The 15,251-nt window shown below is 37.9% G+C and overlaps 2 protein-coding genes and 1 long non-coding RNA gene across 3 annotated transcripts in view; 1 reads left to right on the plus strand and 2 right to left on the minus strand.

Moving 5' to 3' along the window:
* Positions 1-2,341, minus strand: part of ampd2b (adenosine monophosphate deaminase 2b) — a 29,480-nt gene extending 27,139 nt beyond the window's left edge. The window contains exon 1 of the mRNA XM_051117588.1: positions 2,066-2,341. Within this exon, the coding sequence (XP_050973545.1) occupies positions 2,066-2,144 (79 nt within the window). The 5' untranslated portion in view covers positions 2,145-2,341. The remainder of the gene's footprint in view (positions 1-2,065) is intronic.
* Positions 2,342-2,408: 67 nt separating this feature from the next.
* On the minus strand, positions 2,409-6,273 carry LOC127170341 (uncharacterized). Its single transcript, XR_007828342.1, has 3 exons — positions 5,834-6,273; positions 5,622-5,725; positions 2,409-2,678 (listed from the first exon to the last, which is right to left on the minus strand). It is a non-coding gene; the product is annotated as an uncharacterized LOC127170341 (long non-coding RNA).
* Positions 6,274-8,399: 2,126 nt separating this feature from the next.
* gnat2 (guanine nucleotide binding protein (G protein), alpha transducing activity polypeptide 2) lies at positions 8,400-14,442 on the plus strand. Its single transcript, XM_051118216.1, has 9 exons — positions 8,400-8,778; positions 11,119-11,161; positions 11,460-11,601; positions 11,911-12,068; positions 12,395-12,523; positions 12,721-12,850; positions 13,195-13,348; positions 13,847-14,058; positions 14,294-14,442. Exons 1-8 carry the CDS (start codon positions 8,661-8,663, stop codon positions 14,035-14,037), a joined length of 1,065 nt encoding a protein of 354 aa, XP_050974173.1. The 5' UTR covers positions 8,400-8,660; the 3' UTR covers positions 14,038-14,058; positions 14,294-14,442.
* Positions 14,443-15,251: the final 809 nt, after the last annotated feature.

Below are 15,251 nucleotides of genomic sequence, written 5' to 3' on the forward strand. Positions count from 1 at the left end.
GTTCTCAAATGCCTGTCCTTGTGGTGTCACACCCACAGAGGCCACTCCCACGATAGTTGATTGACATGAGCGTTTTACCTCAGATCAGCTGTCAGAGTCCGTCCTCTTTGTTTTGATGCTGGAGCAGGGATGTAAGTTAGACAAGAATATCTCCGACTGAGCGATTGAGGTGTTGTGTTGCTGGATGTAATAATGAACATAGTGGTCGTCATTTACTCCCGACATCTGAGCCGCTGAAGATGCAGTTGATTACGTTTGTTTGTGAAGGGAATGCGCCTCCCGATCTACGTATATCCATTTATGTTCGCGAGAACATTTATGATCCAGCTTCACTTACAGCAGAAGTGAGTATAAGGGTTTTTTATGAATCTTTGCGATCTTTGCTAATAAAGTGCTAGTTAGCAAGTTTAGCGGGTAAATGCGGCTAAAGTAAACAGGCTCATCTCTCCACAGAGAGAAGAGAGGGGCGGGGCGAGCAGAGCTCATTTGCATTTAAAGCAGCCTCGACCAGAATGAGATGATTTTTGTAGAGTTGATTTTGACAAGGTAAAAAGGGTGTTGTTTTACACAACCATTGAGAATTTTTAACCAAAGTATATTATAGACTTTTCATTAAGACCCTAAAGAATCATATCGACTTGTGGAAAATGGGCATCCGATGACCCCTTTAATGTATTGATAGTACTATTACTATTCCTATGGCATAGAAATAAATTCAGGTACGTTTAGACTACAAGAAATGTGGATCTGAAATTTCTTCAAAGCGAAAGGGAGCATTTATTCATCCATGCGTTTTCACTGAGGCCTTTCTTCCAAATCATACCTTGTATTTGCACATTCACGGCCCATTAACATGTCAAGAATGAGGCACAGTAAAAGCGCACACAGGCTTTCAGTAATCAGACACTTGATTGCTGCTGAAATGCGAGAGGAATTTTAAATATTGCATGTCGCAGTGTCTCTAAAAACACTATTTAAAGGACTTTTTATTTAAAGCAAAGCACAGACTATATACTTATTGCAGCGTGTGTGCATTTGTGAGAGAAAGAGAACTGTTTTGTGCCTGCTTTATTACTGTGGTTGTTTAAAACTGCACGGAATTGCTTTTGATTTAGCCTAGTGTCATTTTTTAAAGGTGGCAGCAATATGCCACCTGCTATGCATCCATGAAAATGTGAAGATGCTTTTGATAACATTTCCCTCAGACTCATGAAATCATCCTGCCACAGCAGGACAAATGAGTCTCAACAGAGATAAATGCACATTCCAGAACATTGTTTCAGGTTTTAACCACAATATCCAAGGCACGAAGAACTAATGAAAACATGCACCGCCTAAGTAAATGTGTTTGTGCTTCCAGCACTGGATAAAATCACAGTTTCTCTGCAGGAGAGAGGTGTGAAGTGGTTTTTGGATCACATCTTATGTAAGCCTTACGCAATGCTGGCCTGACCACAGACAATGTGTTGCATGCATTTTATGGATGTGGTCTAGACCAGACACTGCCGTAATTGGTGCATGTTTGATTTCCCTCAGCTGGCTTTCTTGCAATTGAATCAGGAACATTATCTGGATGAATTTATTCAGGAACTGAGGCATTATGGTTGCAAACACAATCAGCTAAGTACTGCCAATGTAATTATAGCTAAGAAATAATGTGTAATACATAACTTCCTTTTTCCACTCATCAGAGAAATATCAAATACAGACCCAGGAGGTATTATTACAATTCAGAGAGAAAAACATTGATGTGCAGTAGTAGTTTTAGCTCTGCAGGGACCCGTAGGAAAGAAAGAGACAGGAAAAAAGAACACAGTCGTGCAATAGTTTCAACAGTGTCCCTCAAATCAACAGGTATAAAAGTTTCTCGATTATGTGGATGCTCGATTACAGAAACTCTCCTGAACATTTAGCACATGAAACTCAAATGTGAAAGGGAACTTACATGAAAATATGCTGAATATATGAAATGTACATGTAAAAATGTACATCTAATGACACATTTTCACCGCACTCTCACGCACACACTTTTATAAACCCATATTGTTTTTGAACAAACACTTACCTCCACTGGCTGTGTACTGCAGGCTGCCTCTCTTCCTGAAAGGGGACGTGGGTTTGCCTGAAGGCAGCTTAGAAGACATTTTGGCTTGAGATTCACCAGAGACGGACAAAACACTGGTTGATTAGGCACTGAGAATTCCTAGTGGGGGACGAAAGAGGGGGGACACACTCGGTCCAGAGGGGCTTTGAGAAGGATGTTCAGTCGTGTGTGTGTGTGTGTTTGTGCGTGCGTGCGTGCGTAAAAGAGAGATCCCCGCTCTTCGGATGCTGCAGTGGGGGAACTGGCTCCTCCCCACACCTCCCAGTGCCCACTCACACGCTACCACACGCTGCCTGCATGCTGTCACTCCGCACCGTTTCCATGGAAACCTCCGAGCCAGGTGGAACGTGACAGCGAGAGTACGGTGGGCATCTAAATAATGCGGTGATGATGATGAAGGAATGCTTCTCATGTCACTTTTCTCACAGCCCCAGGAGACGAGAAGAAGCATGATGAGCCACACGCTGGCTCAGGGCTCAAAGTTTAGTCAGTCGGAAGAGGTGCACCATGCGCTGGGTGGGGGAGGTTACTGACTCTGAGTTGCCTTTGTGATGAGGAACAGCTGGAATCATCTCTGTGAAATGGAACATAGCACATATGAGATGCACAATATCAAAACTTGAGGAAAATCCATTAAAGAGTCAAGAATGTTTTTTGTTGAGCATCTAAATTACCAACACACAGGAAAAAATTAAATGAGAGGATCATATGGATCATAACAGTCAGACTCTAATTATAACATGAAAATTAGTTAACAGTCAAGCAAAGTCACTACCTAAAAACTATCTTCACTATCATTCCACTGCATGTTAAAACAGAAGCTGATTTGGAAATTTAATGAATTGCAATTAAAAAGAATTTAACACAATCATAGAACAGGTTTTTCCAAATGATTTTGAACAAAACATAAATATAGCAGTTTTAGCTATTAGTTATATCTATTTATTCCTGATACTGTAGAACATTCTTTTTTAACTCAATTTTTCTTAACTAATTAACTAAAATAATTTGAAAAATAAATGTAAAAAAAATGTTACATGTTGTAATACACATCACATACACAGTATCATTTTATAATAAGATTTTGAGCGTTATATACATATAGGGCTGTCAAATTGATTAATTGTGATTAATCACATCCAAAATTAACGTTTTCGTAATGTTTTTGTGTTTATTTGGTAATGAGGGCTGTGTGGACACAATAATTTAATTAATTTATTAATTTTAATAATTTAATGGGTCTAGCTTCTGGTCTCATCAGCGCCCAGCTATTTTTAGCAGTACAAAACCGCTTGTTTTGCTGCTTGATATTGCAGATTGGTGTGTCTTACCATATTATTTTAATGTACTATCTTAAATGAAGAAAACAATTTTAAAGAGAACATTTTCCAGAATAAAAAATACAGTAATTTACTCACCCCCTATGTTTTTGTTTTGTTTTTTTGAAGAATACATTTCAGGATTTCTCTCCATATAGTGGACTTCTATGGTGCCCACAAGTTATATATGGGTGTGTGTGTGTTACTGTTTTTGCTACATTGTGGGGACCAAATGTCCCCACAAGGATAGTAAAGCCTGAATTTTTGACATTGTTAAAAAATATTAAAAATAGTAAATGATGTTTATCTGAAAGTGTAACAATGCAAACATGTTTTCTGTGAGGGCTAGGTTTAGGGTTAGGGTTGGGTTAGGAGATAGACAATATCATTTGGTCAGTATAAAAACTATAGAATAAATAAAGTCCCCACAATTCACAAAAACAAACGTGTGTGTGTGTGTGTGTGTGTGTGTGTGTGTGTATATATATATATATATATGAAGAATTCAGATGCAAAAGCCTCTAAATCCATCTAACGTATTTCTTTAAAATTAGTATTTTATTCTGGCTACTTTGTATAGGTTTCTATGTAAGTACTGGTACTTCTGATTGGGCTGAGGCTGGGATTTAGCGAGTTTGAAGTAAAAGTTCATTAAATATAATTTAAAAAAAAAAAAAAACTAAGTTATGTATTGACTATTAATATACGCTGATGTTACTGAAATATGTATGCTGTGTGTCATGTATTAATGGGAAATTCATATTAAAAGTGAATTCTAAAAAATTAGAAACAATTTAAAAACTGCATTTTAATTTAATTTTATCTAACTTCAAATTTGCTTCATAATTCTGCATCTCAACAGGTACTGCAATTCCAACTCAAAAGACAAAAGACATTCTCAATTCTCTTCTAAATGTCACACAACCCTGCAGTCAAGTAATGCTGTCACTTCATGAGCTGCTCATTTTTACTTGTCAATAATGAGAATGCCTGTGAAATGCTAGTGACAGCATACACTGACCCTCATCAGCAATGTACAGCGAGGGGTCTTTACATAACAAAAGAATCTTTCTGTCTCTGTGCTGACTGGACATGTCAATGCAACGCTAAAAATGCAGCTCCATGGGCCCTGGAAACAGCATTAGCTTACATACAGAGCCAAAGGCTCAAAAAAAAAATGTATTAGGTATTAGCCTCCTGCGAAAAAAGCATTTAATGGCATTACAAAACATAGGGTCTTCGAAGGAAATCAATATATTAAGTAAGTTAATTTTGAAGAGATACTTGTTGAGATTTCCCTCCTCATAAGCGAACGTGTATAACATGCAGAATGTATTAAAGCAATGGGTTATACCTCCCTCTTGTGGAGACTGAGTAATGCATTCACGTTTGTTCAATAATGCCCTGTTTATATTAATGCATCAATAGCACAACAAAACCTATATTGCTTAGAGTTAATTCAAAAACCTCAATAACAAAATACCAAAATCAATATCAAATCACTGGCAAATAAATAGCATTATTTGCACAAAAAGTGTGCATGTTTTTACCCATGTACTGCAACAGGACAGAGCATTTCACTGAGGTTTACAAGCAAATGTCATGAACAATAGTGCCTGATCTCACAAGAGACCGTAGGCGTCTACTGTACAAGCTACACCTTTATATGAGTGCAAGAATGAGTCATTAATGATTCAAACAGTCCTTCCACTGGGAAAACCTCTCATGCTGTTTAAATTCTGTGTCATGCCTGAATGCAGTTCAGGTCTCTGCAAAAGCATGCATTTAGCTATTCCGTTCGCTCTCTGTCACATACTAATTGAAATGCATGCGTATTAGCATGTAAAATGGTGACATCTGTTTATGCATAATCAGGATTAAAATATCTAGAATGCTGGATTGAGCATTTAATATAACCTGCAGAGAAATAATATCAGAAATATATGGAATGCAATTTTTTGCATGGATCCAGTCCAGTGAGCAAATATTTCAGTAAAAAAATATTCACAAGACTTCCTGTCTTCAGTGCCACTGATAACAGTCCCAGATGTGCAGGGCTTTTGGTTCATCTCAGCCTTGTACTAGTCCACCAAGCTTGTGCTCGGTCTTTCTTCAAAAAATCCCCTCATCATTCATCAGTTCTAACCAGAAGGACAGGAAATAACCATCTAAAATAATCCCGCTCCACTGTCACCCACCCTGACCCACGAGGACCTCGGCTAGTAATCTTGTCAGCAGCGTGGAAGCCGTCCTGGAGTGTTAGAGGCAGGCCTGGAGCACAGAAACCTTAATGAGATTGGCTCTGATGAAGAGAAGGATACCATGATTAGCTTGCTATATTCCTCTTGGAAGCATTTAGGGATTTGGGTGCTCACAACCTGCCACAAGCAGTAAGAAAAAATCTGCTTACCTAAAGTGACGTGGGTTGAAATCTCGCTTTCACAGAGAAGTTGGTTCGTCCCATCATCCATCTGGGGAACGGAGAACAGGTGACGGCCTGCACAAGCTACCGAGTGGGAGGGTCTGGATATGTTTCTGGTTTTAGATCAGTGTAAATGGATTTATTTAAAATCAACTGAAAGCAGAGCTAATGATTCGCTGAGGAGCGATTGTTGACATGTAGGCCTGTTCATTTTGTAGCGATTTAGCAGTAGTTGAGACGCTCAGAACGCGATTTTGCATTCCGCTTCTTTTAAATCGTTGTGTTCTACGTAAACATGCGGGAGACGGACGCTGTGTCAATTTAGAAGTCTTTTAAAATACTTGATTTTTCCATATTTCACAAAATCTTAACACATGTAATAAATGGCTGTGCTTTTCATAACTTAATTTCATCTGAATATACGCATTTATAAGATTTAGTCAGTCAAAACAGTTTTGAGGTTAATTTATCATTGGTATCATAGATCTCTCTGGAAAACTATGACGCTGTATTATAATAAAAAAAAAAAAAAAAAAAATGTTTTTATGTTTATTTGGTAATGAGGGCTGTATGGACACAATAATTAAATTAATTTATTAATTTTAATAATTTAATGGGTGTGGCTTCCGGTCTCATCAGCGTCCAGCTATTTTTAGCAGTACAAAAGGGCTTGTTTTGCTGCTTGATGTTAAATGGGAAGTTTGCTACCAGAACAAAAAATACAGATCATTTACTCACCCCCTTGCCAGATGTCCTTCAGTCGTGAAGAAATTATGTTTTTGTTTTGTTTTTTTGAAGAATACATTTCAGGATTTCTCTCCATATAATGGACTTTTATGGTGCCCACAAGTTTGAACTTCCAAAATTCATTTTAAATGCAGCTTCAAATGGCTCTGAACAATCCCAGCCAAAGTAGAGGGGTCTTATCTATCAAAACAATTGGTTATAAGTTTATATACTTTTTAACCTCAAATGCTTGTCTTGTCTAGGTCTGAGTATTCTGGTTCAAGACAGTTAGTGTAGGTCGAAAAACTCCCATCTAATTTTCTCCTCCAACTTCAAAATCTCCTACGTCGCTGTTTAACTTTTTTTGTAAAGGGCGTTTGATCTTTGCACGTTAACACTGCATTTTGGAAGTTCAAACTCTTGGGCACCATAGAAGTCCACTATATGGAGAGAAATCCTGAAATGATTTCCTCAAAAAACATAATTTCTTTGCGACTGAAGATAGAAAGACATGAACATCTTGGATGACAAGGGGGTGAGTAAATTATTTCACTATAGCGACTAATGAACTGGAAGTTTTGCCCATATGCTTACTTCTGCATTAAAGAATAAGGAGGACAGGCAAATTGAGTGAAATTTTACATTTTGTGTCTCACAACTAAATTAACAAATGTTTCTGTATATTTCCCTTAATAATGCATTGACTGATGCATCATCATCCTGCACATGCAAAACTTAAATCTAAACATGTCACAATTTTAAATTAAATACATAAAAAGCATGGCATCTTCCCCAATTATACTCAGGAGATTTGCCTTAATAGATGCACGTTAGCAAGAACAATTTGTACTTATTAATCCTTGGGACATTCTGTAAAGAGTATATTGTCTGTCATTGTTCAAAATTAACAAACAAAACCAGCAAATGAAATCAGTTTATTTGAGATCATTGACATACACAGAAATAAATAGGAAACAGCCGCCTCATATTGGATGGATGAGTAATACAGACAGTCATTTTTGGACTGCATTACTAGGTTGATTCATTTAATGCAAGCTTTAAGCCAGGATAAAAATAAATCAGTTTTCACAGCCCAAAGAGAATAAATCTTATTGATCAGTTACAGCGGACGGTTAATGCAGATTCATTCCCTTAAGCGCAGTGGGTGGTGGAGATAAAGATCTGTTCAATGGTGTTAAAGATGATGTTAGAGAGAAGAACGGTGATCGCATGGCAACTTCAGCGCTGACTTCACCACTCCCATCTACCGGAAATGAGACACACTGACCTGTAAGCTCTCCTCCTTTACCTCTAGTCCCCCAAGCTCGAGGTTACATAACACGTGAAACTGCTTGTGTGTGTATGTGTGTGCATCGAATAGAAAATGCTATACATGTGTCAACCCCGCAGAAGAGTCTGCCAAGGACAAGAGTAAAACCCTTCATCCTCTGACCTCTATAAACTAAATCAGTTCAACAGACTGAAAATATTAAGAAAACTGAGTTTGTGGTGCCAATGGACTAAGAATACAAAGAATCAGATTTTTAATACATGCATATTACTGTAAAACTTCAACTTCATTTTCCTAAAACTTCTAGAACGAACAAAACCTTCACCATATGAGCCACAAATCCGAACAGGCTCCAACTGATCACACACTATCGCCTGATCAATGTCAAAAGCTAGTTCACTAGAAGCACTGGTCCTAATTTTTACAACCTTCATTTCTGTCCTTGTTAGCTGAGCTAATAGGATTGGCTGGTTCACACAGGAAGATCAGCAAAGCCCTCCCCAATCCTAAGCTAAGACTTTTGAGGTGGACAAGGAGGAATTAGAGGGGATAGAGCGACCAAAGGAGGAAGCAGGGCATTCCGCTTCAGTCTCTGTGCCTGTCTCTATCCACTCGTCCGCATCGCGAGGTAGGTCAGTCACACCTCGAAGAAGAATCAACACTTTTGCGACCCTCCTCCTGCCACGTGATCCAAAGTACAGGGCCACCTGTATCCATTTCTCTCTCTGCAAAGCACAGGGGGAAGCCGGCAAAATTTCTTTCCTTGAGGAACTTGACAGGGAACCGTCAGACGACGAGATGGGTAGCGGAGCGAGCGCAGAGGATAAGGAAATGGCCAAGAAGTCCAAAGAGCTGGAAAAACAGCTCCAGGAAGATGCCGATAAAGAAGCAAAAACGGTCAAACTTCTGCTGCTGGGTAAGACTTTGGTGTTTGTTTGATTTCTCTAGTCCACTGATGTTGAGTTAAGAGATTCTACCTCTAGAATGAGCTTCTGATGCAGAACCTTCAGATGCTTTACGTACATTTGTACCTGCAACAGGTGGTCAGATGAAATCCAGTAAAATGCAGGGCAGAACTTTGCTGCAGATCTTAAGTAGTTTCTGAACATAAGGTATGTGCATCTTTGATGAGCGACAAGAACTAACCAGTACCGAACAGTGACTTTAAAATTGACGACACTATGAGGAATTTTGTTCATCTGTTTTTCTTCAAGGATTAAGAGTTACAGATGCACTGAGGCTGTAAGCAGACAAATCTGACTTACAACGGATTTGAGACAACCACAGGTTGTGTAATTATATTATAAATGACACAATTGTAATCAGTTGTCATGACTTCATAAGGTGGCCTTTAAATACAATAACAGATTACATGCAAACATTTTTTACACATGGTAACCATATAACACCTATTTGACAACATTTCAGATGGTTTTGCATGTGAATTAGGTGATGCACGTCATCTCTTTTTTAGTATAAATGATATTTACATCTCATTAATTTATTAATGTTTTCAAAATTAGCTTTAAAAAAAATGTTCAACTCCAGCTTTGCTTAAGCAACACGTCCGCATTTTCACTCCAAATGAAGTCGCCTTAAAAGATCACAACCTGAGGAACCCTGTGAATTGTGGCATATTGACAATAAGACCAGAATCCGATTACTGTGATGATTTAAGCCCCGATCCTCTTAAGCTCAGGTTCAGTTTATCTTCCAACGGGAACAGAAAGCAAAGGTGGCCAGTTTCAGTGCTCCTAACAGTTTATTACATCAAGACACCTTACATCAGCCATTTCAGCAAATCACTGTGAGACTGATGCATTGATTAAGTACTGACCTGATTTCTTGCAGCTTGACAAGTAACTTCCTGTTTGAAACGGAAGTTTATAACCTGCTGTTCTCAGATAATAATAACATCACATAAACATAATAAAACACTACACTGTAAAAAGTTTTCACCACACTGTAAAAAACAATTTGTTGAGTCAACTTAAAATAATTAGTAACCTGGCTGCCTTAAAAACTCAAAAAAAGTTTATTCAACTTAAAATTTTAAGGCAGCTGGGTTACCCATCAGTTAAGTTTAGCAAACACAAATATCTAAGTTGTTACTTAGTACAACTTAACATTTCAAGTTGACTAAACTTATTTTAGTTGACTGAACTTAAAATTTTAAGGCAGCAGGGTAACAAATTATTTTAAGCTGACTCAACAAATTATGTTTTTTATTTTTTACAGTGCAGTTTCAACTTAGAAACTTAAGTTCAGCAGCTGCCTTAAAATTTTAAGTTAAATCAAGTTAAAACTACAAGTCATTTTAACTAATTACAATTAAATGAGTTAAAATGACTAGTACTTTTAAGTTGATTTAACTTTAAATTCTGATCTAGTAATTAAAGTATTTAGTAATTAAAATATTTAAGTATAGCTGATAGATACATATTCTGTAGTAAATTTTGAAAAAGCATTTTGAAGGTTTTCTCAATAAATCAGCAAATCACTTCGAATTTTTCTTGCACGATAAAAGATAAAGGGTGTAGTAATAATAGCACTGATATGTGTTCATACCTGAGATTTAGGAAGCAGAATGCTGTTTTTCAAATAATTTAATCTAGTTGCTAAACTAAGCAGTCGAATGAACCAACGGGGATGACGCATGTTCTCTGAACACATCTCCACGGCTACGCTAACTCAAGAAGTAAAGGGCACATAAGAGTGACAGTTGCCACGGGAGATGGTTGAGCCCCACCCCCTTGCCCTGGACTGACTGGAGCTCCAAGACGAATCAAAGTGTCAGTGATCTTCTGAGAAGCTTTCCCTAACACAAATCCAATTGGGTCACTTTATAAGCAGGTTAAAGAGCCTTCCTTTGACCTGGCCATCAATGACAGTCGATAAGTTTATTTTTAACAGAGCATGTAATGCTTTTCATTGGCCTTGATGTTACAGAAAATAAACAATTCAAATAAATTCAGTGTTAAGACTTACAGTAACCATCATGCACACTGTGAAATTATGTGTTTTACTGCGAAATAGTCAGTCTTTCTGCTTCAGAATTTTACAGTGTGTTAATTGCTGTGGTTTTGTAATTATGTGTGAAATTTACTAGCAATTTAAAGGCTAGAAGTCATAGAGAGACATATGATTTAGCTGGAAGATTGTCTGGAGTTCAGTTTAAGTGCATTTGAGAGCTCCTCATCTGTTCTTATGTTGCTCATACATTGTTCTGTATCATATTTCTCTCTCTGTCTTGTAGGTGCTGGTGAGTCAGGGAAGAGCACCATTGTAAAACAGATGAAGTGAGTTTAAATTCACGAAACATCCAAAACATATGCTTAAAACAGTCAGTTTGTGTCTTTAGAGGCTGTGGAAGTATGTAATTTAGGATGTATATTTTATCAAACCTTAAGTGAAATTAAAATCTCATCCATGCATTCTAGACTTTAACAGCTGGTGTGCGTTTGGGAAATGTTAGTACTTACACTATTCTACCTCTTGTAATGCTAATTTGTGACCACCAGGTGGTAGTGAATGTGAAGCCTGATCTGTATGTGCTCAACTTCAAAACATTAATCAAAAACACTTTGTCCCCCCAAGAATTCTCCATCAAGGTGGTTATACAAAAGAAGAACAAATGGAGTTTCGATCTATTATTTTTGGCAACATCCTGCAATCTGCTCTGGCCATCATCAGAGGCATGGAGATGCTGGATATCAACTATGGGTCACCAGCATCACAGGTCTGCAAAACAACTCCAAAACACAAACAGAGCAATGATTGTTATGTTCACACGCTGAAACGCTACACCATACACAGATTTGGCATTAAATAAAAATGTAAACTGTCTTCTAACTTAATTATAAAAAATGAAACATTGTGTACGGATGAACTGTTCACAATAAAATCAATGTTAATTGTGAACACACTGGTTTGTAGTGCAAACAGTTTTACCGTTTACTACACTTTGTTATTCTGCTCATTATTTCCCTACAGCGGCTAATGAATCGGAAGTCTGGCTAACAGTGGGCCGTTTCTTTGTCTCATGCAGGAGGACGGTCAGAAGCTCCAGAATCTGTCTGACTCCATCGAGGAGGGCACCATGCCCCCAGAGCTGGCAGATGTCATCAAGAGGCTATGGAAGGATTCGGGTGTACAGGCCTCGTTTGAGAGAGCTGCTGAGTACCAGCTGAACGACTCCGCTGGATAGTGAGTACAACTCTCTTGTGCTTACATTGTCCATAATTCACTTTGTATTATGGGAGGTTCAAAACTCAGTCCTGCAGAGTTTAGTTCCAACCCTGCTTCAACAAACATGCCTGTAGTTTTTGAAATAATTCTGAAGGAGCTAGATCAGGTATGTTTAAATAGGGTTAAAGCCTAACTCTGTGGCCCTCTGTGGCCCTCCAGGAACAAAGTTTGACACCCCTATAGAACACAGATGTTATTTTTTTGAAGATTTCCAGGAATTTAGCAGATGAACAATTCATGTGTGTCTGCAAATTTATGGCTGATTTATGGCTCATCTCCAACAGCTACTTGAGCGAAATGGACAGAATCTGCAAACCCGACTACCTCCCCACTGAGCAGGATGTGCTGAGATCTCGAGTCAAGACTACTGGTATCATCGAGGAACAGTTCTCCTGCAAAGAGCTCCATTTCAGGTGTGTCTTACCTGGCTAACATGATCGAATCAACTGTTGTGTGAGCCACAAAAATTGCTACTGTGAAGAAACTCAAGACCAAAAATGTGACCATCCACGTGAGAGGACCATATTAAGTAGATTTCAGCTGAGCTTGTGTAACTAGAGCAAAATACATTTTGAATGAAAGCTTTTCATGATTTTTCACTGGGCCGCAGGATGTTTGATGTGGGTGGCCAGAGGTCCGAGAGGAAGAAGTGGATTCATTGTTTCGAAGGTGTGACTTGCATCATCTTCTGTGGAGCCCTGAGCGCTTACGACATGGTGCTGGTAGAAGACGATGAAGTGGTAAGTGCTGATCTTAAGCCAACACCAAAAAATAAAAGTTCTTTATTGCCATCTGTGGTTCCAAAATAAGCTTTTAACATTCCATAGAATGTTTCCATTGAACCAACGGTTCTTTTTCATGGCATAAGGTACTTATATTTTTAAAATATTCTTTACACTAAGAAAAAATGGTTCTTTTTAAAAAAAAAAAAACATTTGTTTACTGAAAGAAAAATGGTTCTTCAATGGCATTATTTATATTCTAAATATCACAGAGACCATTAAATAGATTTGATACTGATGTTTGAGGTTCTAGCAGTGCACCTCAACTTATATTATCTTCTTGTGTCTCACGTTTCTCCCAGAACCGCATGCACGAGAGTCTCCATCTCTTCAACAGTATCTGCAACCACAGGTTCTTCGCCACAACTTCCATTGTGCTTTTCCTCAACAAGAAAGATCTCTTCCAGGAGAAGATCAAGAAAGTCCACCTGAGCATCTGTTTCCCTGAATATGATGGTGAGGAAACAGTAATTTACCCCAAAATGAATTCTCTCACTCATTCTGTTCCAATTTTGTATGATTTGACTGTGAGATTTTTTTTCAAGAAAACATCCTGGCCACTCTTTCAAATATACTGAAGGTGAATGAGGACTAGAGCTGTTAAGATACAGAGTGACAAAAAAGTATCATACAAGAGGTCAATACGACTTATGACTCTTTAGAAGCCACATGATAGCTTTGTGTGCGGTACAGACTTAAATTTAAAGTTAATAATCTCTTAAAAAACCTCAATGGACTATTTGACTTGAAATAATCACAATGATTAAAGGTGACGACAATATTAGTGAATAATGACTTTAATTCAGTCTGTTTCTAATATGCCTTTTAATGGCTGGCATGGACTTTTTATGATGCTTTTCTGTTGTTTTTTAAGCTTAAATACAAATACAACAGTCATAACCATCTTTATTCAATTTCCTCACCAAATGTGATGTTGAAAATCCAATTTTCCAGGTCCAAACACATATGACGATGCCAGCAACTATATCAAGGCTCAATTTCAAGATCTGAACATGAAGAAGGGAGTGAAGGAGATCTACGCACACATGACCTGTGCCACGGACACAAAGAACGTCGAGATCGTGTTTAACGCTGTGACAGACATTATCATCAAAGAAAACCTTAAGGACTGCGGTCTGTTCTAAACACTCTCTGCTTTTTCAAAGGTATGTTCCTTAAAAAAACCAAAGAAGATTCTTATTCTGTGTACACTGGGTGTAAGTAAATCTTTAAATTGAATAACTCCCATTGCCTTCAATTGACGGGTGCCACGTTTCTACTTGTATCATCTGAAGATGGCGTAAAACTTCCACGCTTCCAGTGTAGACAGTGTTAGAACTTCAGAAAGTTCTATAAAATCTCTTTGAATTTAAGAACTGACTCAAAAAAGTTTTTTTCCAGATCTTTCTGCCCCATCCCCACCTGCATGATTGGATTTACTCTGGTGAAGTTGCCACAGTAACAAAAGAACATCCACAGGTGGCATGAAGGTGAACTCTACAGCAAGCAGTCAAGTGTGGTCAGCGGATCCCCAGCCAAAGAACAACTTTAACAACTTAACCAAACCTCACAGACTAGATCCTGATTAGACTAATGGCCTCTGCTCTCCAAAAGGACTCTAAAAACATTTCCTGTCAAACCACTAGTAGAGTCAATGAGAGAAGGATTACCAAAGAAAGTGGACTTTTGATGCTATGAGTTATCAATGCTTGTAGAGAAGCTTCCTCTCAATGTGTTTTAATATTAAACTTATAGAGGTTTGACTGTTAGATGTTTTTTTCCATTCATTCCAGAAAAAAAGGAAAGCAATTAAATATTGCTGTATTAAACTGTAGTGGGACCCCATCACATCCCATGTGAATAATTAGAAACATTCTTATGTACAGCATTTGGTTTCCGCTGAGAGAGTTCAAACTTGCATATCAGCAAGACCTGATTGTTTGAATTCAGCCAGCTCACACAATATATGAAGGATGTTGTATGCCCCAAACATAGTAGGGCAGTATGTTTTGTAAATAAGAGTAGGAAAAAAAATTGTTTGGAAAAAGATTCTATATAAAATATATATATGGAGACATAAATCTATATATTTATGATACAGTATTACAGTAACAAGTAAAAATTCTAGAATGGCCTGTTGCTTTGTAAAACCTGAGGTCTGAATATGTGGAGATGTTCTGGAATGTAAATGTAGGCACATGAAATAAAGACTTGCATCAGTTCCACTGGTTGCTGGTGTTGAATTTGCTATAATGTGCTGCAAATGGCTGGCCATTAGCGCTACTGTAATTGCACACTTTCACAAAACACTGACCTTACATTGTTTTAATTGGGATTTTCAAACACTGATCCTTTGTGT

The sequence above is a fragment of the Labeo rohita genome, chromosome 8, assembly GCF_022985175.1.
Source record: "Labeo rohita strain BAU-BD-2019 chromosome 8, IGBB_LRoh.1.0, whole genome shotgun sequence".
In the NCBI taxonomy this organism is placed as follows: domain Eukaryota; kingdom Metazoa; phylum Chordata; class Actinopteri; order Cypriniformes; family Cyprinidae; genus Labeo; species Labeo rohita.

What these genes read in the sequence shown, in the direction of transcription:
- gnat2 (XM_051118216.1), top strand. Translation starts at nt 8,661, where the DNA reads ATGGGTAGCGGAGCGAGCGCAGAGGATAAGGAAATGGCCAAGAAGTCC. An exon ending in ATGGGTCACCAGCATCACAG is followed by an intron (nt 11,602 to 11,910) that starts GTCTGCAAAACA and finishes TGTCTCATGCAG; the next exon opens with GAGGACGGTCAGAAGCTCCA. An exon ending in TGGTAGAAGACGATGAAGTG is followed by an intron (nt 12,851 to 13,194) that starts GTAAGTGCTGAT and finishes CGTTTCTCCCAG; the next exon opens with AACCGCATGCACGAGAGTCT.